Source organism: Struthio camelus, chromosome 2 (genome assembly GCF_040807025.1).
Source record: "Struthio camelus isolate bStrCam1 chromosome 2, bStrCam1.hap1, whole genome shotgun sequence".
NCBI lineage: Eukaryota > Metazoa > Chordata > Aves > Struthioniformes > Struthionidae > Struthio > Struthio camelus.
Genome location: NC_090943.1, coordinates 45,610,580 through 45,632,422, shown reverse-complemented (window position 1 = coordinate 45,632,422; position 21,843 = coordinate 45,610,580). Strand labels below are relative to the sequence as shown.

The 21,843-nt window shown below is 39.8% G+C and overlaps 1 protein-coding gene across 2 annotated transcripts in view; it reads left to right on the top strand.

Annotated features, from left to right (window-relative positions):
• The first annotated feature begins 226 nt into the window (after positions 1-226).
• Positions 227-21,843, top strand: part of SLC4A7 (solute carrier family 4 member 7) — a 100,467-nt gene continuing 78,850 nt past the window's right edge. For both annotated transcript variants that reach the window (XM_068935467.1, XM_068935466.1), the window contains exon 1: positions 227-538. In XM_068935467.1, the coding sequence (XP_068791568.1) occupies positions 491-538 (48 nt within the window). In that variant the 5' untranslated portion in view covers positions 227-490. The remainder of the gene's footprint in view (positions 539-21,843) is intronic.

Sequence of the window (21,843 nt, the reverse complement as noted above, 5' to 3'; positions counted from 1 at the left end):
GCCCAGCGCGGAGAGGTAGCCGAGACGCACCCCCTGGGGGCAACGCCGGCTCACCCCGCGGCAGCGGCGAAGCGCTGGGACGGAGCCTCCCGACGGCCGCGGCGCCCCCGCAGCCCAGGGCAGCGCAGCGCCCCGCGCCGCGCGGGGCGGGGGCGGCGGGGCGGGGGCGCGGGCACGGCGGCGCTGCGCGCGCTCCCATTGGCTGGCGGCGCTGCGGGCCGCGCGCGCGGGGCGGGGGGGGGGGCGCGCGCGGGCGGGCACGCCGAGTTGGTCGCGGCTTCAGCGCAGCAGTCGGCGGCCCCCCCGTCCCGAGGGCACCGCTGCCGCCTGCCTCCGCCAGCCAGCTAGCGCGTGGGGCGCCGGCCGCCACCGGTGACCGACCGACCGAGCAGGCAGGGATAGCGCCGAGCCCTGCTTCCAGCCCGCCTTTCTTCTCTCTTTCTTTCCCTCTCCGCGCCTCTCGCCGGGCGGGCTCGGCGGCGCCGCCGCGATGGAAGAGGAGCGGGCGGGCGAGCAGATGAGACCGTTGCTTACCACGGTAACGCGCGGAGGAGGAGGAGGGGTTGTGGCGGGGGGGGGGGGGAGACAGGCACGAAGAAGGGCCGGCCGCGGGGCAGCCACCCCCGCTTTGTGCCCGGGTCGCCCCGCTCCCCCTTGGCGGGGAGAAGGGGAAGGAAGCGGGGGAGGGGGCAGGATGTGGCGCGGACCCTCCTCTCCCCGCCGCCGCCGGCAGGAACACGGAAGCGGCGGCGGCGCCGCCGGGTACCTGGGTGCCGGGGTGGGGGTGGGAGCGGGCGCCGCGGCCCCACGCGGGGCGGGGAGGGGGGGCGCACAGGTGCGCCCGCGAGCCGGCCGCGTGCGCGCGCGGGAAGCTTCCCCCCCCACCGCGATGGCCGTTACCCCTCCCTCAGTGACCGTTGGTCTCCCTCCCCCTGACCGTTACTCCCCCCACCCCCCCCCGCCTTCCACAGGCGTTGGGTGGGGGGCGGCGGCGGCAGGCGGGGGGTCTTTGTTCCTGCCGCCGGCGGTCGCCTCGGGCCTGGCTGCAGCGTGCGCCCCGCGGTCGGGAGGGAGAGGTGGCGTCTCCGTCCGCCCCCCGCCCGGCTCCGCCGTCCTTTGTGAGCCCTGGCAGCGGCCGCCGCGGCGGTGGTGGGCGGCCCGGCCGCCCCCCCCTTCCCCTCCCGGGCGGCTCTCTGACGAGTTCCTGGGCGAGGGAGGAGTGCGCACACATGGCAAGCGGCGAGTTTCCCCTTGTCCTCATGTTGCACGGCCCCATGGCCAGTCAGGTGGTGGAGGCGAGTTCCCCGCGGACTTCTCAGCCTTTAAAAGGGGGGTCAGGATTTGGGGGTGGTGGGTGGGGATGGATAGAACTGCAGTGCTTGGGTTCATTTCCTTCCAGGGCTGGTGGCTAAGTAAAGCAGACATGTGTTGCATTACTTCCTGCGCGGCTGAAAAATACGTGTGGTTCCACGGTTGTAATTTCCCCTCCCTTCAGATGACTCAAGGTCTGGATTTTGTTAATGAGCCTCTGTGTCCTTATTCTGATACTCTTCTTCAATGCCTTTTTCAGGAAGGTGTCACACAGCGACCTCTTTTTAATGCCTGAGGAAGAGGGATGTGTACTTTTTAACACGAAATACACTTTGGTGGACAGAGACATAACACGGAAAGCATACTAGTTTTCATCATTTTTCCATTACTCTTCAAGGAGAGATTTGAGTCACGTTTGATAAAAGAGGCAATCTAATGAAGTGCTTGTTTCCTGTGACATCAGTGTGTTTAGTGTTTCCTTTGTTATAACAGGAGCTTTGCTAACTTAGGGGCTTAAAGATCTATGAATGTTACATCTTCTTCCCTGGATTCTTACCAACTTTGTACTATATTGTCTTCACAAATTACTTTAATTGCTCACTTCCAAGGTTTCGGAAATTACTCATGTCTCCATGGTCTTGTCTTTGCACTAAAAAGGCATATTCCTAATCCATGCTATCTTGTTCAAGGCACTTTCTTAGCGAAAGCAAACTGCTTTTTAGGTTTAATCCACATTAAAGCTACCTTGCTCCTATGTAGGAGACACCTCTTGTTAGTTGGCAGGAGAATACTCCTTTCTAGTAACTAGATATGAGGCTATATGTAGCAAGTTGCAAAATATTTGGGATTCAGGTGTATGGTGGTAATGTGAAAGGTGCTAATGCTTTACCCTCAGGTAAATCCTGATCAAAAGACTATTGCAAGCTTCATGAAAAGTTGCTGTGTGTATCCCAAGCACATCTTTGTCAGGCCCAGTAGAAATCACTGGGGTTCTCTTGTAATACAAATTAACAAGGGGCTTTTGGGACGGCCACATAAGCCACTGTACTGCATTGTCAGTTTAGATGTAGGCTTTTGAACTGGGATGCTCAGTGAGTGGTCGACTTCGTCACTTTCCTTGCACAGCAGCACCTAGTCAGGACCCTGCCCCTGGTGCGGAAGGGTATTCAGAAGCTAACTGTAGCCGAGACAAAGTGAAATAGTCGGAAATACACGAAGGAAAGAATATTAAGATTGGTAGGAACTCAAAAACAAACAAACAAACCATTTCTAAGGAAAACGCATGAAGTAAGTGGTTTAAAGAAAAGATGGGATGTGTGCCTATCCTTAGGCAATTACTTGGTATAGCATTCATTGGTTGTGTTGTGAGATATCATATGTAAGAGGCAAGAGTCTATATAGGTTAAAGCTTACTAGTATAGTACTACTGAAGCCAAAATATTAGTAATTCTGACCATATAACTTGTCTCACTTTTCTAAGTGGCATTGGCTATATCCTAGGCTTCTGCTACTACAGGCCATAGTACTGCTAGCAGAGTTTGCTGAAATGACTACACCTGCATAGCTTTTCAGAAATCTCTTGGTAAGCTGACAGACTTTGTAAAATGCATGAGTGCAATCTGAGGACTTAAGTGCTGCTTAAAAACACAAAAAGAAGCATGATGAAAGAAATAGCTCCCCAGCTCTTCCTTTCCTTCCTCCTCCAGTGTTTGTAAGTTGGTTCTGTGTTTGTGGAATATTAGTTAGAAATAAGCAAGTTCTGGTCCTTCTTGTACAGCGGAACACCTCTGTCGATCAGTTTTCCCTCCTGCTAGATTTATTTCATCGAAAGTATAAAAATACTTTTTAACCTGGCTTGTTTGGTATTTTAGGTCCAATCTTAAAGAAGAGAACCATAAAGTAGTTTAGGACATTTTTATTTTGAAGAAGCTGGTTGGTTGGCCAGCTAAAAGTAAAAGTGTGTGTGTGGGGGAGCAAATGCTATAGTTACTACAAGCAGAGAGAATACAACAGGAAAGTCCATGGTTCTGTCATACCTCACATACTGTAAGCAGTTCTGCTCCCTTCTTCTCAGGAAAGATACATAGTATAGGAAAAGGCTAACCAAAGGGCAACAAGAGCCATCAAAGATACGAATTAGCTCCTGGATGAAAAAAGGTTTGAATAGGCTAGGATGTGTCAGCCTGGTAGAGATAACTTGGAGGTGGAGCAGAGATATGTTAGAACTCTATAGAACAGTTCTATGAAGAGAGCAGATGGAGATGGAAGAGGCCGCAAACAGTTCACTCACATGAGTTAGAACCTGTCAACTGAAGCTGATAGGAGCTAGGTTCAGAACAAACAAAAGGAGGTGGCTCTTCACTCGATGCAGGAATTTCACAGATAATACTTGCTAAACAACGTGTATAGGAGAAGTTTGCATGAACTCAAGAGGAGGTTGGATAAGTATTTGGAAGGGAGATACATTGAGGTTAATGAATGGATGAACAACAGCATCAGGAAATCTGAGCTGAAAATAGCTAGAGGTTGAGAGAGCATAATGGGGAGGTGTTGTATGTTTGTCTTGTGCTTCCTCTTCCCTCAACACGTACTCTTTTTGGTTTATTTAGGAGAGGAGCGTGTTATCATTTTGATTTCTACACGGTGATGAGTTTGACAGTTGCAGCGATGATGTTAAAACGTTTGGCACTGTGCACCAATGATCTTTGTAGTAGCTTCATATTTTTGTTGTCGTGGTATTCATCACTGGATAGTGGTGGCTTGTGTGTGTGTATGTGTGTGTGTTTTTTTTTTTCCCCCTCTTTGAGTTTTGCCACTGTTGTGGTGGCTATTGGTGCCTCCTCTGCTTCTGTTCTGTACTGTCTGTTCTTAGGCCCTAACAGCCTAAGCACAGATCTACTCGTAAGTAGTATTTAGAAGGAACCTGAATGTCAGTTCTGTCTCTAGGTATTTTTCAGGTAATATTTTTATAAGACATTTATATGCTCTCTTTAGGAAAAAGAAAAATAAGCAGATGACATTTTTGTTTGCTTTAGTATTTGATACTGCTTCATGTATATCACAAGGGGTTCACAAGACTGTAGAGTTTGCAGTATGGCTAAGTAATGGGCGTTTTCTTTTTTTGATGGAAAAGTGGGTTATACTTCTTCACATAATGACTTTTTTTGATTTCCTCACTTTTCATTATCTCTATATTTTGGGATGGGGGTGGATCTGATATAGAAGAAATGGCTTTACTTTAGTCTTGTAAGCTGACTTCTCTGAAACTTCATTGATCTGAGATAGATATTCTTTGGTATGCAAACATCTTAAATTGTTAATTTTTTTCCTGCTGCCTAATGAGTGAAATTCAGCTTGTGGGGCCATTTCTGTGTCAAGCCCCCAAATGTCTCCTGAAAGGTGGCTTGTGAAGCTCCTCACTGCATTCCCTAGAGCTCTGGTTGTGGCACTGATGTATGGATGCAGCTCAAATTCAGTGTGTGTGTGTGTGTGTGTGTGTGTATGCGTTGTGTAAGCCCTCCTGGAGTCTGGCATGCTCATGAATGTAGTATACTGACATACATGTGGTTCTGTGGGAAGCAGCCCTGGATTTAATCAGGAGTGATACCTGTCAGTGCTCTTTGAACATTAATTGTTTGGATTTTCCCACTTCTGCTATAGCCTGTTGCCTTGTTATCCGGGTAATGGAGAATGGACTGTATTTACTTTTGTGTAAGATGGTTAAAGTATTACATCTGTAATGGAGGCTTTGTAATTCTATGTCTTCTGAGGGGCCCTTTGTATATTATGGTCTCATGTTTTAGATTTTGAAATATCAGATTGTAAAGAGTCTTGCATCAAAAGATGGAACTACAGCATTCAGTGTGACAAAGCTGTTTTTATCACTGTCCTACAGATGATAATGGAACTGAAAGTGGCTCTTGTTGGGGAAGAAGGGCATTCTTCCGGGCTTCTCCATCTAGCTTTCCTAATCAAACCATTTCAGTAACATGGTCTGCCAGATGTCGCTAAAGAGGGCATTAATGTGACTCTAATTTTTGTAAAGTGACTACATGATTGGCTACCACTTTTCTTTTTTAACAGATCATAATGTGTATGCCTTATGATGTGGGGTTTAGACTTGCCTTTTCAACAGTGACTGTGTTGCAAAGGCAGCTTCAGGTTTTCATGTTGGGCTTCATTTCAAGACTCTTTCAGATACAGCTCACTTCACTAACACGCCTCATCGCCTCAGTGGGGTCTATCCATCTTCTTATCCTGATGCATTTAGTGCTTTGTACTCCAACTGTACAGTTTTATAACAAAACTTTTGATGGCTTGGGGGAGCACAGGGTAACACAAATCGGAGCCACTTGAAATGAGAATACGTAGAACTTGATGAAAATTGCCCTAAAGGTTGGAATCCTGCCGGAAATGACTACTTACACAGTTTAGTAGTCAAAAACACAAAATACTTTTCAAGATAAAAATTTACATATAAGTTCACGATTGTATTTCAGAGGAGTACCAGCTATTGAGTGCGAGCTAGATTGGAATGCATGATTTGAGAACTAAGCTTGAGTCTAGTTACTGCATTTCAGATAGCTTGGCAACTTGGTCTAACGCCATAGTACGCCTCTTGGGTAGCTGTTGAAACAATTCCTTTTGAAATGTGTTCTAAGTTTTGATTTACCTATGTGGTGCTTCATATGCAAGATTATGGGTAACATCAGTGCAGTAAAACAGAGTTTTGCAATGCCAACTACTTTATATCTTTCCACATATCCTAGATGATTTACTGTTCTAGAAATTAAATGCTAGCAAAACTTTTTTTTCTACGATTATTGGCCTTTATGTGGCTTACAGTTTTTGTGATGTTAATTCAAATGAGAGGCCTCTGGGGAATATTATGCTGGTACATTTAAATTTTTTTTTTCCATATTAACACAATGGTGTTTATTCTTGTCCAGCTCTTTATAGCTGGACAAGAATAACTGAGGGAATGTCTATACTGCATAACTGAGCACAGTGCAGGAAACCCTTCTCCCGCACGAGTTCATGGCATCTGACAGAACCTAGGGTCCCCAGAAGTTAATGCAATGCAGTTATAGTGGTGTGGCAGTGCCCTAGCTAAATAGCCTTGATGAGAGAGAAGCTCTCATTAGCTTGTTGTAGCACCTTGTTGACCTGCATCTATGACTCCTGAGAGACAAGCTGCGTTTCTGTATTGTACTATTTGGATGCTCTAGGTTTGGTTAGTGTACATACCTCATTGACACCTGCGCTATGCAGTGAGCCATGAGCTGTGTCTTTGATCGCTTCTCAGTTAAATTATTGTAAGCTGCTATTAACTGTATACTCTAGCAGTCTTTTTAAGTTCTTCCTTAGTTACCCATAGCTGTTGTGAAAGTTCAAGTAATGTGTCAAGTTTATTAGGCTTCTTTGGATAGCAAATAAAACTTAAGATATCTTCAAGTCGAGTAGTTGTTCCGTTATCTCTATCTGACTGATCTGCTGCTGTAGGTGACTTTTGACATATCACTGTGATTGTTGTTGATTCATGAACATTAATATTCTTTATCTCGTTACATAAGATCTTTAAGTAGTACTTAATAGAATTTTACCAGTGATTGGTAAAATAGAGTATAACACTTTCATACTAAGTGGAGAATGCCTCTAATGAATATTCGTCATGCTTTTTGGTTTATCATATTTTGGAACAATAAAGTTTGGGAATGCTTCACGCTATTTACTAAAATTAAGACAAAATCTAGCTAATGTTTTGAAATAGTGATGTGAATAGTTAATATTGAAAGTAAGTTTTTGTAAATAAGTAGATTAAGCAAAGCACTACAAGCATACAAATTGCTTAACCTTGTGGATCAGTAAATGTCTGAATTATGTAACTGGTGTTTAATTTTGAGCTTTGGAGTGTGTAAGACTTTGAAAACTGTGCTTGCAAAGCACTAGAGGTGCGCTAACATGCTTTCTTTGTATTTCCGTGTGGCGATTTAGATGCAAAAATGAGAATGTTAATTCTTATACAGAATGTATTACAATGCTACACTAATAAAGTGGTACTTAAACATGTATTTCTAAACTTACATTTGCACAATTAGCAGCAGCTGAAAAATGCAACGATATTATTTTTAAACAAGCATAACATTCACATTTTAAAAGTCAATCTTGGCATCTTAGAGGTTCCATCGTGTGCTACTGAAAGCAAACATCAGTTATGCAAGCATCCCAATCTACCTTGCCAACCAGCGGTGATTAAAAGGGATTATCTATTTACGTGTCCACATTAGCTTGTGCTTGGTACCCACTGAGCTTCTTTTTTCATAGGGAGTTAGAATTGTTGCAATTTATTGAACAGAGATAGTGTAGTCTGTGACAAATATGAAATGTATGTTTTAACCAGTAGATGGAGCCATTTTAGTTTGATACCTATCAGCATACTATTTACATAATAATTCTTAAAAGTGTGGGGTTTTTAAGTCTATTCAGTCATTTTGTCCTTAGAATATGGTCCGTAATTACTTATTCATTTCTTTATCTACAGAGAAGACCAAATATTTTATTCTCGCAGTATCAGTGCTAGGTTTATTGGGCAGCAAAGCCACACTATTTTCATAAATGTGTTTTTAAAAAAAAAAAAAAAAGAGAGAGAGGCCATACTTGTGCTTTGTGGGTATTAGTTATTTCTGTAATTTGTCCAATGTAGTAACATGAGTTGAACTTCAGAGCCTTTGTACACCTTGTGTTGCTTGTTGTAACCTTCAGAATATTATTCCATATCACTGTATGTGACAGTCTGAATGCTATCTGACTAGCAAAGGTTGTGTAGCTAAAACTGAGGTTGATTTATTTATTGTCCTTCCTCCAATGCCTTAACTAAAATGACCCAAAGCTATGTAATGGAGTGCTTGTCCAATTTGGGTATGTTGGCACAAGTTATCTTAATCATTTCAGCAGTGTTGGACTGCTTCATATCCCTGAAACACTCCTGACTTACTAATTCTGTGGTGTGCCATTTTAGCAGAAGTATTTGCAATGTTATATGTGTTGTATCATCCCATATCTTCCTTCAGAAACTACTTTTTCTAAAAGGTAGCATTTGTGTTTTTCTTGATTTATGATTCTTTGCCCCTTCTGGTGAAGCAACCAGCTTCTACCTTGCTTTTAGTACATAGTAATGTAGCTGATAGACTTTCCTCCCCCTCTTTGAGTCTTCTGCACTGAAGACTGTCTTTTTGGTAAAGTCAACTTGAAGAGTAGGACCTCATTCAAAACCTAATTTTGAATTCTCTTAACATGTGGTATTTTGTGAGGTCTAGATGTGTCCTCTTCTTCCCCAGGTTCCTGCTGTGAGAGATTCTAGAATTTCTGGTGACTCAGTTTTTGTAAATTTTGTGCCTGCTTCTTGTTCAATCTCATGGGAAGCTCAAATTTTCTACAAATGAGATAGAATGAGTACTGACGCTTTTCATAAGATGTAGTTGTGCAAAAAGGCATCTAGACTTCAGTTGATGGCAGTACGGCTTAGGCATGAGCCCTTTTTTTTAACTGGGAACTCTTAGTTTAAAAAAAAAAAGCTTCTAAAAGCTTCTAGGTTGGGCATCTGTTGTCAAACAGTTGCCTCAGTTTGTTAGAATTTGTAGTGCCTGCCTCTAGGCAAACTGGAAACTTCCATGAATAAGATCCATAAGGACAGAAGCTAAAGAGAGGAAGGGGGGGATTGGAGGAATTGCTTAAAGAACTGTGTTCTCCCTCCCCCAGTCTGATGTACATGGGAATTTTGCTACTTGCCCTGCTGCTCAACCCTCCTCTGCTTCTTCTGTCTCTCTCTAAACAGTATACTATACTACTGGGATTTTGTATTATTGAGGCCTGCCTTTATGCAGGGAGAATTGAAGACTCATCTGAAAACTTTCCTGAGTGTTTACTTCTGGCATCATCTTATTACTATGCGGGCATGTGTGCATAAAGAGCGTGCCTGTGGACAGCATGTCCTGAAAAACTATGCTTCCCTAACGTGTAAAATGCGCAAGTGAGGCCACTACCATCCGCAGGCCCAGAGAGAGGAGCCAGGCATGTCCTGCAGCTCTAGACATGGATAATAGCATCCTCCCCTTGGACTTCTAGGGGCTGGAATTTCTGCTGTGTGAGGAATAGTTGCTCTAGCTGGTGTTGAAGATTTTGCTCTGTAGATGTCATTGCACAGTCTTAAACAGTTTCTGGGCCCTTTGTAACCTTGCTGTGCAAACTGCTGTAACAACTATTAGCTGCCTCTATTTGCTAAGCCCTGGGAGCTATGCTGTACCTGTGCTTATGCTACTTAACTTCTATCATCTAGTTCTGTTTGGTGTTTAGGTTTAAAACCTGCAGGTTTACGTAAATGTTTTGTTCTACCTGAAATTGCTTTTTGATGGACACATTGTGTCGATGTTTTTTTAATATTGTAAACTTATTTATAAAGACTGTTATTTCAGTAAGACAGGTATCCATTATCCATTAATAATAGTCATCAAGTGTTTTTAGTTGGCTGATGCTATTTCATAATTTTACAGCTTCTCAATATCAAGGGACCAAACAGCAGGATTTCATGTTTTGTGTTTTGTCAAGTCATGTATCTGTATGGTTTACATGTCTTTCCCTTACCTGGAAACATTTAATGGAGGATTTATTTATTAAATGCTGTTGTGTAGATAGAATTCTGCCAAATTGAAGATGCTTTTGTTAAAACGCCTAAATTTTATTATCCTCTTTTCTGTTTTCCCTATAGACGTAATTTGCTGCAGACAGACTTTAGTGCTGCTTTGGTCTGTGTTCTAGGAATTGTTCTCTTCACCTCTCTCTCTGTTTCCCCCTTCCTCTGTAGAGGGGTCTTACTGAAAAGTGCTGCTAGTGCTAGATACAATTTGGATACCCTTTTTCCCTAGTTGATCCCCCAGAAAGAACATTTAAAATAAGGATTTTTTTTTTTGATGCATCAGTTTCCTACTGTGCTTGTGATAAGTGTAGCTTGCTTTTTTGCTTTTCTTAATGCTAGGAGCTCTTTGGATAATTCTCTTCTATGGTTTGATTCTTACTGTATTCCTCTTTGTAGCTTTCACAAGATGCAGTGGAATGAAATTGGGTGAGAATCATTTCAGCCCTCAAAACTTTTGGTGGTCCTGCAACTAAGAAATACTGTTCATTCTTGTATTGCTTCAGACTGGGCCTGCTGGTTCTCTTGTTCATACAGGAGTGCAGCACTAAACATCGCTTTATACTCTTACAATATTTGGAAGTTTATTTTTGCACATCTGTTCTTACAGCTGCAATAAGCCTTGCCCAAAGTTATTTGCCCAATCTTCCTGTTTATCCTGTCTGTGTTCCACTTGTAACCTTTTATATTTTGACTTAACACTATTGAGTTATCAAATTCTACTTAGTAGAATGCTCTAATTAATAAGTGGTTCCCACTGTACGTGGGATGAGAATTGGATATTCTTCAGTTGTTGAGAACCCATTTAATTCTTAAGATATTGTCTGTTAATTAACTTACTGTATATTTATAGCTAAAGGAAAGATAATGTAACATTATTTCAGAAGATCTGGGAGCTGCTGTAGGCACTCACATCTGTCATGGATGTTTTGGAGGCAAGTAATTTTTGTGCTTCAGTTTCCCTAGTTAAAAATGTTATGATATTTTTACTAACCTTTGAAAATAAAATAATGAAGGCATAATTAAGAGTGCAGCAAGAAGTTCTATAACTTTTCAGGTTCTTTGTAAAGTTGTCCTTGGTGTTGCACAATCGAGTAAAAACTGTTTTGTATACCTGGCTTGCTTATACTGTTGTGACACTTAAAGATTTCTTCAAAGCTTAGAGTAGCTTGACAGATCTTGTTATTATAGGAGATGAGATCCTATAATATAGTAAAGTAATTTTCTGGGCTTAGTTACTAGTTTTTAACTAATGCTTTCTTTTATTCTTGGTGTATGCTGAATCCTATTTCAGTATGTGATACTTTGCTGTCAAAATAATTTTGAAAAATAAAGGAGAGAAAGCGATCTTTAAGGATCAGAGCAGATTTTCACCAATAAAGGGAACCGCCATATCAAGCCAGGCTAAAGGTTGGCTTATCTAAATGTCCTGTTTTTGAAAATAATCAACAGTGGATGCTTAAGGTAGAGAATTAAACCAGGACAGGCACGTAGCAATGTTTTCTCGGAGTACTGTCCCTCAGGCTTCGGGAATTGGAGGGGCTTCCTGAAATAGAGTTGAGATCTTTGTATTTAGTAGACCTTGAAAATTTTTTCTGTTGTGAACCTGATTTGTTTTTGAGTCTCTATGCAAGGTTTTACAATGTGCAACATCCTGTGGCAGGAGTTTCCAAGGCTTCATTATAGGTTGTGCCAAGAAATATCTCCTTTGTTTCAGTCCAACTATCTGCTAATTCCTTCTGATAACTGCTGTCTTCTCTCACTGTTCACTTCCTTTTCCAGATCACTTATAAATAATCTGAACAGCACAGGCCTTTCTCTTTATTCTGTGAATTTTTACTTCATTTGATGAAGGACTTCATCATCTGTTTTTGTGCAGGGTAGAGTATGTTGACTGAGTCTCCCTTTCTTTACTCTTTAAACTTAGTAAACTTTGGAGTTGTGACTTCCCTCTACAAAAATCATGTCGATTCTTTCCCAGTGTGTCAGAAAAATCAGCACACCCGCTAGTTTTGTTCTTTGGAATAGTCTGCAAATTTGTTTAGTATTGAGAGTCGTGCTTGCTGGTCTGTAATTTCCTGGACCACTCTTTAGTAATTTTAAAATTTATAATTTGGCTAGACTTCTTCAGTCCTTTAGTACCAAAGTAGTTTTGAGTGAAAAAAGGTTATGCACTATTTCAGTCTTGTTCTTTTAGAACTTTTGTGTGAATATAGTGCCCCTAGTACTGTAAAATAACCTTGGGTTTCTTTGTCATGTTTTATTGTCTTTTTTTTTTTTTTTTTTTTAAGTTAAGAACCTCATCTACAGGAACTTCAGTTTGAGATCTCCTTCAGTGCATATCCTTAAAGAAAGTGTATTGCCATCTTATGTTTCTCCATTGTGAACCTGACTGCCAAAACTTGTTTTTTGCAATAGCTATATCTTTTCTGAACATTCATTTTACATTTTGACTTATATTACCCATACAGACTCTGTAGCAGTCTGTCTTGCTGCTATGTAGTTGAAAAAATGCTGTTAGTTTATTATTATTTTTTAAAACTTACGTAATTTCACTGTGTTTTGCCTGCTATTTTATGGCTACATTTAAACTATCGTAGTTATGATCTTTAGCATTTGCTTCACTTAGACATAACTTCAGCTTTTGAAAAATGCTTTCTTGCCCCTAATAACCTGTCATACCATGTTTTTAGGTGTGTTAGTTTCTCTTTTGGTCTTAAATCTTTTTTGAGAGATGGTATGCATTTGCTTTGAGACTCAGATGGGATGCCTTTAAATAGTCTCCCAAGTGGCCTGCAAGGATTTAATTTCATAAAAGGGAACTTCATATTAGGAGGGGGAAAAAAAAAAAGGAGGTTATTTAAAAATAAGCTTAAAGTGCAGCTGGAATGCTTTTTTTTTTTTCCCTTCATGCAAAGACAATGAACCTGTACATGATAGCAAGAAGCTGTTAGATGATAACGTTGTGAGCTGGCTTCTCAGTGCTGCTCTGGACCAAATGAAGAATAGTTTTCACTTTTGTAGGTTTTCTCACTAACTTGTGAAGTCAAAGCATTGGTGGCAATCTCTTCCGTTGGCATGGTAAACAATAAGGTGGGATTATTATTTAAACTACTGCTAAGATTTATTGTTTCCTTGTTTCTATTTTTAAAAAAATCAGCAATTGGAAAGACTGTATTTAAAAGGTTACTTGTTTTAGGGCTAGTGTTTTTGTATCGTTTTTTCCTTTGGCTTGGGCAGCTCTACTGTGAGGTTATACTATTAGGTAAGTGCACATTCTTTTTAAGTGTAAGCACATGCATTTCTCTAACGTATTTCCAGACAGACTTAGTATATGAAAAAGGAAGTGAGAAACTTCTTAGTGAAGAGCCACAGTTGGTGGTTACTATTGATGGTAAACATCTTCATTTTATATTTATCAAATAAATACACCCTACCAGCCATGCGTTTTAAAACTATTTATATAAAAACAAACAGATAGTATCTGATAATTGTTATGACTCATTTAAGGAAGTGATAAAACTCAAGAATAACAGAGAGCCTTTCCTTTTTCAGCTTGATTTTATTGAAGTTGCTGGACCTGTCTGCCTTGGGACAGATATGAAAAAGGAAATTAGGGAGGCAAATATTGTTGTAATATTTGATTTGAATAACAAATACTGAGTTAGGGAGTGATGGGATGGAGTTTCATTTTTCAGTTCACAAATAAAGTTATTAAAAGTTATTGAACAGTTTAATTTTAGATTGTAAGCACACACAAATTTATTAGAACTTTTCTGACTCATTGTTGAAGGAATTATTGAGCTTCGAAAACTGTTGGTATGTACCAACCAGAAAAGGAAAAACATCAGGCTTTCTCCCCCGCCCCCAGCATCAGTCTTGGCATCCGTTACCTACCTTAACTGATTTTGCTATAAAAAAATTTTGCCGTTACTTTGCCTTTTTTCAGAAATGTAACCAAAATTTCTTTTTAGCATACATTTATTGTCTCATGTACTTTGCCAATTTGACTGTGCTTGCTTTTAGTAAACTATATAACTGTATATGATTTGGCGCATGATAAGAATAAATATTCTTCAGTCTTGCTTTATACTCAGATATAACTAGGTAGGGCTTCGGCTGAGGCAGATCAAAAAGTCAATATAGTGCACATTTGTCTTTAAACTAAGTAAAAAAATATAGATTCAAGCCTATAGAACAGGAGACCCAAAAAAGATTAACTGAAAAACTGAGCCCCAAGAAAGAGAACAAAATTAAACAGATGCAGAATGCTACCTTACATTTTTTTTATTTTGATGTAGAGAAAAGGTTCTCCTGTGCACTAAATCCTCAGTCCACTCTGAAACTACTTTTTAAATCTGTTTCTGTCCCCCCCAGACTACCTTTAAGCTGTTTGCAGCTGTTTGCCAAATGGTTCTTAACCTTTTGTTTGACATGATTAAATGTACTAAATCATGGATCCGTTTATAGACATAAATACATTCCAGTTGTGTATAATTTATCTTTAGTACAATTAAAGTGTGCTTGGTAGATAGCCTATTGATTTCTAGAGTATAGCTATCCTCTTCCTTAACTATTGGGTGAGAACAAATAGCTCTAATTTAGGGCTTTTAATTTTTGAGCGCAAGTAAGTTACTTTTTGCGCTGACAGAAGGCACAGATGTAAAACAAAATAGAAATGGAAAGCTGAAGAAATTTGATGTGCCTAAGATCCTCCTCACCCCAAAATCTACTTCTTATGCTCTATTTTCTGTGCACAGAACTGTTTATAGATCTGACAACTATATTAGGAGCCCCAGACTAGCTACTGTTCCTGGTTCTCCTTGTAATTCCCTGACTGAAGGCAAGTCGAAACAAATTTTCCCTTATATGCATTGAGAATAATGTCCCAATTTTGAGTACAAAAAACATGAATCCCATATCCCAGTTGTAAAGGCATAGTGAAGACAAAAAGCTACAATCTGTTGCAGGGAGAATGTTATCTGTAAATTTATGATTAGTCTCTGTTAATTGTAAACATATTCATGCATGACTAATGACATCTGCACTGTTATGTGCTTGTTCATGGTTCTGTTGTTAGTGAGTAGCAGCAAAATGGCTGAGCTATTTCTTTGCATCTAGAGCTATAATTTTGAGTGCTGAATCGTCAACCCAATTTTTGGAATATTGACTCCCTGAGGTCTAGAAGCTATGTAAACAGATGTGTCTATGTTAACTAGCTGGTAAATACTATAGATTTGATAGAATTGGGACTGTACTTGTCTAAAGAAAGGCAAACAAAGAAATTGCAGTGTACATTTCTCATTGGTGATAGTGTAGACTTACTGTAACCCATTTGGTATATGGGATTTGAGCAACTCCTGATATAGCAAATAATTTAGAACATGCTGCTTTTCTTAAATAAGGTGACCGCTGTCATAGTCAGTGGTTTGTTATATGTCAGATATTTGCTATGTTTGCATTAGGGTAACATGCCAGGTGTCTAATGATTACAAAGTTCTGGAGCCTGGAGGCAATGTAAAAGTGAGAAATTGCATTTTAAGGCAGTAGTCCTCAAATCAGTTATACTTCTTCCAGATTCTATTCTGTATGTTTCGGGGTGTAGGAGGAGCGTGCACTTACCTGCTAGTCCACCTGTATGATCTTCGGCTCTGTAGGTGCGTTTCTTTGGCGATGAGGTTGTAGGTCAACACTTAAACTTTTCTGTGGAAGAATGCATTTGCATATATTTAAGTTAAGCTTTTTGGTGAAAGTCTTATTTCTCTTCAGGTACCCTTGGAAGATGTCTGTAGGGTTTGATAACCACTAGTTAGGTGGTAAGTCTCAAGCAGCCAGGGCTGTAGTCTTGTCTGTTGCCAGAAGAGGTTGCTGCAGAACCTTTTGATTCTAGATTTCTGCTGGTGCATGTTTTGGGGAAAGTTGCAAATGTCACTTCCAGGTACAGGGGGCAGTCGGAGCCAGATGATGAACTCTGTGGTAGTGAAGGCCAGGGGAACAGGACGGTGGATTCTCCTCTTCAGAAATAGCTTGTAGAGAGAGATGGCAGTGTCTTTGAATAGAAGTTTAAGTTCATTTTAGAAAAAAGGCTGCACAGAGGCTAGGGAAAGATCAGGTCAATAGTAGTACAAGTGTCAGGGCTGGGAACAGTGCTGAGTGGCAGGGAGTGGAAGTTTTTGGGAGCCCAAGAGAATTCCTGGTGAGTAAGGCAGTGGAACAGAGTGCTTTTGGAAGCAACAGAAAGGATAACTGTGCTTGCATGTGCATTTGTGTCAGGAAGTGTAATATAAATGTTTAACAGGCATGAGTGTCTACTTGAGAATGCAGAAGACGTACCTCTAAGGTGAAGTCACATAGTCCTAAGCTTTTCTCCCTTGTGACATTTGTGTTACTGCTATTTCTTGTCAGGCTCGGACAACTCATTGTATGTTTGTGGTGATATGTCACAGGATTGTAATTAGCTTTATGTATTATGGGCACATTGCGGTAGGGAGAACCTGCCTCATTAGTCTTACAAAATAAAGAGGCTCTTGGGGCAAGGAGAAAACTCCCTTTCCCTTCTTGAGTTCTATTAAAAAAAAAAAAAAACAATGTCTTCAGAAGATACAACATGCTGTACTGCTTAGTGAATTTAAAAAGCTGTTACTTTTTATTGGTGAATGGATTGTTTATGTGTAGGTTTGTATTTACTGGTAAGATATACTAAATTTGGATGAAAGAAGGTATGAATTGTTAAAGAAAAATAGAGTGGACATAACCTTAAGTTGGAGAACTGATCTTCTCTAGAGCTTGCTGTATATCAAAATAATTTTGTTGTGCAAGCCTCATATTTCATTAACAGTTTTATTGATAAACATATTTGAAATCCACTGGTGTTCCTGAAGTGAGATGTAGGAAGGAAGAGAGGAGAACCTAGGAACTGCTTTCAATCTCCTGTTGCTAAAATATGAAGCATTGAACTAAGATAATGGTCAAGACAGTAGCTGGTGCTGAGAAATAATATGGAGGAAGGGGCACTTGCCAGTGGCCTGCTGTAGGAGCTGGTGGCCAAGGTCATTCTCAAGAATTCCATGGCAAAGTCCTATGTAACAGCTAGGGATAGAGATGAGTTTTGGGTATGCCTTGACGATGCTCTTCTCTTCCCCTGCCCCCTTTTCTTTTTGTTTCCAACTTTGACATAAAGTGTCTAATGCTTTTTTGTGTTAGAAGGAACTGTCCCTTGGTTTTATCCTTAACCTTTTCTGTTGAGAGTTGGCCTCAAAGGAATTGGATTGTCACTGAGCACTCTGTTCTGTGTGAGCATCGCATGTATATGCACTGATGTGCAGGATTTCTGACAGGATGTCTGCCACAGAAAATGTGTCTTGGGACTCTGAGAAATTGGTGGATTTTCTCCACTTAACCTCTGTTAAAGTGGAGAAGAGAGAGTGCTTGTGATGCTGAGATACTCCTGTGCATCCACATATACCTAAGCACTGAGTTCCTTCTAGGTAGTGTAATGTCAGCTTTCCTTGTGTTACAGGATGAATATCTCTTAACTTGGGCATGAATGGGCCAGCTCTAAGAGTGAAGTGCCTTCATTGTTGCTCTTACAAGTTTAAAGCGTGGTTTCTTTTTTAACGCTAGACAGAGACCCACAGCAGCTTTCCAGTATGATAATTCTGGATAGATGCTACCAAAAAGCTGTAAATGAGCTGTAAATGGTGTCCTAGATGTGAACATATTTTTTTCAATGCAGCTTTCCCCGATTTATACTATCTGCATTACTGAAAAGAGTAATTCTAAACCCCTTTGGCCCCAAGAAAGCAGCTTTCTTAGGAAAAGGACTGGAAACTGAAGAATTCATGAAAACAATCCTGTTTACCTTTTGATTCTAATATGCATTAACATTATCTCTTTGATGCTTATCAGTAGTGAAGTTCTAATCTTAACATCACCAGTAGGAACAAAAGTTTCAAAACAAGGTATATGCTTTATGCTGTATCTAATAGATCAATAATCCTATATCAATTCAAGTCATAGCTAGATTTAGGTTTTAGATTTTCCTTTATGTCTTTTGGAAGTCAGACAAAATTAAGAGTCTAGAAGAGCTACTGTAGTGGTAAAGCAGCAAAGCAATTGGTGCAGTTGATCGTGGAATCCTCCATAGAAAGGAAAGCTGTTCTGTGTTGGTTTCCTCAGCCAATTATATAACTTAAAATATCAACTCATTAGATGCAAGTTGTTTGACAGAAGTCTTATTAACGGGAAAAATGGTTTACATCAAAGTTGTTCAGAGTATAGAAGTAATGAAACAGTGCCAGAATTACTTACTTTAAACTTTTAAACTGAGTAATTGGATGTAGTCCTGTAACTGTATTCTAGCACCCCACTCGAGGGACAAAGCAATAAGCAAGTATGTTTGTTTGTTTGTTTGTTTTTAAATCACGGAAGATGCCACACAACATACAGTTAAAGTAGCAGAGAGAAGTCCAGAATGGAGCATAAGGGCAGTTTTGTCTTCCCTTACAGCTGAAGGCTGAGTGAAGCGTCTGGTTGTAAATACTTACTGGTGATTATTTTTTCTGAGCGTCTATATGTTACTGTAACAAAGCCTGTAATTCAAGGCCTGTTGCTGATGCACTTGTCAAGTCGTGGCCCTGGTGACAAGGAGTATAGGGTGGGAGAAGTTATGTTCTTGGCTTCTTAGATCTTGTGTTAGTATCATCCTGTTTTAGATAGTAATTCAGTTGATTACTGCTCACTTTTTAGGAACCTTCTAATGATTAGACTCAAAGTTTAAACTAGGAAATTTAACAACAAAAAACTCTTATCCTCACCTCTCGGAAACAAAGCAGACCTTATGGTTCTGCCTGTAAAGCTGTTTCTTTGATGTAGAGACTTCTGAATGCTTGTTCAATTTTATTTGAAAAAAACAGAAGTACACATGATCAGAAGTGGAGACACCGCTTCTGGATTTAATCTCTTTTCTGGAAAAATCTGAGAATCAGTTTTGTGCTTTTCTTTTCTCTCTAAAAGAGTGTTGATAGCATTTTCTTCTGTAGTTTAAAAAAAAAGCCAATAAAAACTATTTACGTGGAGGTGTGGTTGCGGTGGTGGTGGTTGTTGTACTATATCTATTGCTTTTGGTCAACCTGCAGTCTTGATGAGGAGGACTGTGACTGAAGAAATATATTTTGAGTCAGTGGTTTAAATGGAATACAGAGCTTTGAGGATACTCCATTTTTAGAAGTCTAAGCATAGGTGTGCTTATATTTTGTGCTTTCTATTATTATGTGATTTGACAGTTGTATCAATAAATATGAGTAAAAAAGGGCTCATGTCAGGTTAGTTTACAACCATTAGAGAATATCTGAGTAGTTATCTGAAATTTTTTTTCCAGAGAGCTTAACTGTAGAATATACTGCTACTTCAAAATGTCAGTAAGTGCACAAGGTTATAAAAACGGGGAATTGATTATTAAAAAAGTGAGTTTCAGGAAACTGATGAACTATCTGTTCATCATCATTCATCATATCATCCCTTACCTTCTTCCTCTATCCTTATGATTATGAACTGTTAGCCTGTCTGTGCTACTGGTGGCATCTTTCATCTATGTCTGTCTATCTTTGTTTCCTAATGCAACTTAATTCTTTTAGAGCTTGTAGGCATGTGGACTTATCTTGTAAATTCAAATTAAGACCCAGAACAGAGGTGAAGCTTGCTGACACAGTGGTTCCAAAAGTCTGGTTTTGTGGGAGAGTTTCCCTACTGTGGACTGTGTTAATGACAATACTCTGTGTATGTGAATATATATATGTGTGTGTGTGTGTGTATGTGTATACATACATTCTTATATGTACATTTATATAAATTGCTAACTACATTACGTGTTATCAAAAATCCAGTTAGGGATTAGTCAGAAATGGAAACAAGCTTCAAAATGTTTCATAGTATGTGGACTACTACCCTTTTTGTTAGGCTGCTTTCCATTGTTTCGTTTCTTAACCGCTAAGTGCAAATATGCATTGCAAGCCTTCTAATTGTTTATTGTTAAACATTCCTCTTTAATAGCTTTGAATTTGGGTTTGCAGTTTGATAATTTTCTGCAGTAGAAAAAGCTGGGAGAACCTTAAGAATAGAGAGTGTGATAACTTTGCTCTATACTATGTGCAATAGCTTCCTTTTTGAGGTTATTAGAATTCCATGTTTTTAACTCCTGTTACAATGGTTGTATGACTTTATTTTTTGTTAGTAAAAAGCATTAGAGTATGGATCAGATAGCATGGACCCAGCTGTGCGATTTGTGGGTATTTCAAAATTTATTTTGTTATTGTGTGGTCACTTGTTTTGTAAGCCTCTTAAGATGCCGAAGTAACGTACTAAGTACATATATGGCACGTAGAGGAGGAAAAAAAAATTATTTTAAAACCAGGCTTATGTGCAAGGCTTATCTGGAAGTCATCATAGCTCTAGGGGATGCTTGATATCTTTTTCAACCTTGCTGGCATCCAGAGAACCTGGCTGTTGTATTCCTTTAAGTGTGGTATCATTCTCGAAGTGAAGTTGAAAGAAAATTTTGTCATTGTCAGGAGCTCTGTAAGCCTTTAATTGGATTAATTCTGAGCATGATAGTGGTTTCATGGTCTAATACTCAATGCAAAAGTATTTCAGTGTTACAAGGCACTTGTGTGACAGAAAACATACTATGCCATGATCTAGGTACACGTGCTGTTTGGGAAGGCTGAAATTTTCGAAGGAACACACTGCCTTCTGCTCGAAAGACTTGTGTGAGTCATGGGCATCTGGCAAACGTGTTTCAATTTAGGATTAGTATTGACTGTTAATAAAAATATCCACTTATTTGCCTTGTCGTACTTGAGTGATTCTGCTTTATGTTAATTCTTTGTAGTAATGCTTCTGTTAGTATTGATTTGATAACCAACAATGAAAACTGATTCAAATTTTAAAGGTAGTTCTTTTGGAAACTTCAGTTTCTAAGGGAGTCTGTACAAGGTTGTTAAAATCAGCTTATGAAATGCATTGATTTTAATGGCAATGAAATTCCAGTCCAAAGCTCTGAAGTTGGTGCAAGACTACCAGTAGTTATGATGTCTTCCTGCCCAACATACTAAGTTTTATTTAAAAGCAATCCTAATCCAAATAAACAGGTCCTCTTTTCTCCTAAAGATGACTGTCATATCACCATTAATGGTTCAGTCTCCTTTGATTAAGGTAAGTGTGCGGTATAAGGGAATTAGATTCTGTTTACTTTGTACGTTGACAAGAGAATTTTACAAAGTGCTATACTGTGACACTTGTGTGACCTTATTTACAGACAGTTAAATTTTCTTCTGTAGAGTCTGTCCTATGATAAAATGAAAGAATAATGGCAAAGAATGCGGTGGATAGGTTAATTTCTTGGTGTGTGCTCCAACTTAATCAGAGTACCACTGGAAAAAAGGGATATATACTTATAATTTAAGCAGATAAAAACACTTGTTAGAAAAAGAGGCAGTTACCTAAGGGTAAGTATGTTCAAATTCTTCCTGTTTGAGTATTTCTTCACCTGTTGCTTTTGGCTTTAGGTGGTATTGTTTAAATGTTACAACTCTTAACTCTTTTTTTCATATTTCTCATATTTTATTTTTTGATTCTTCTCTATCAAGTTGAGGTGGGAAAAAAATCTGGAATCATGAAATGATGAAAGCTTGTTATATCACTTTTGGTTGCTAAAACATTCTAATGAGGATGTATCAAAAAAGTAAACGTTTTAAGGTATATTACATACTTACATATGTCATTAAGATATCTGATTACAGAAATTTGCTTGATTTAGTAGTGCATCCCCTGGGGCTGTAAGGTGT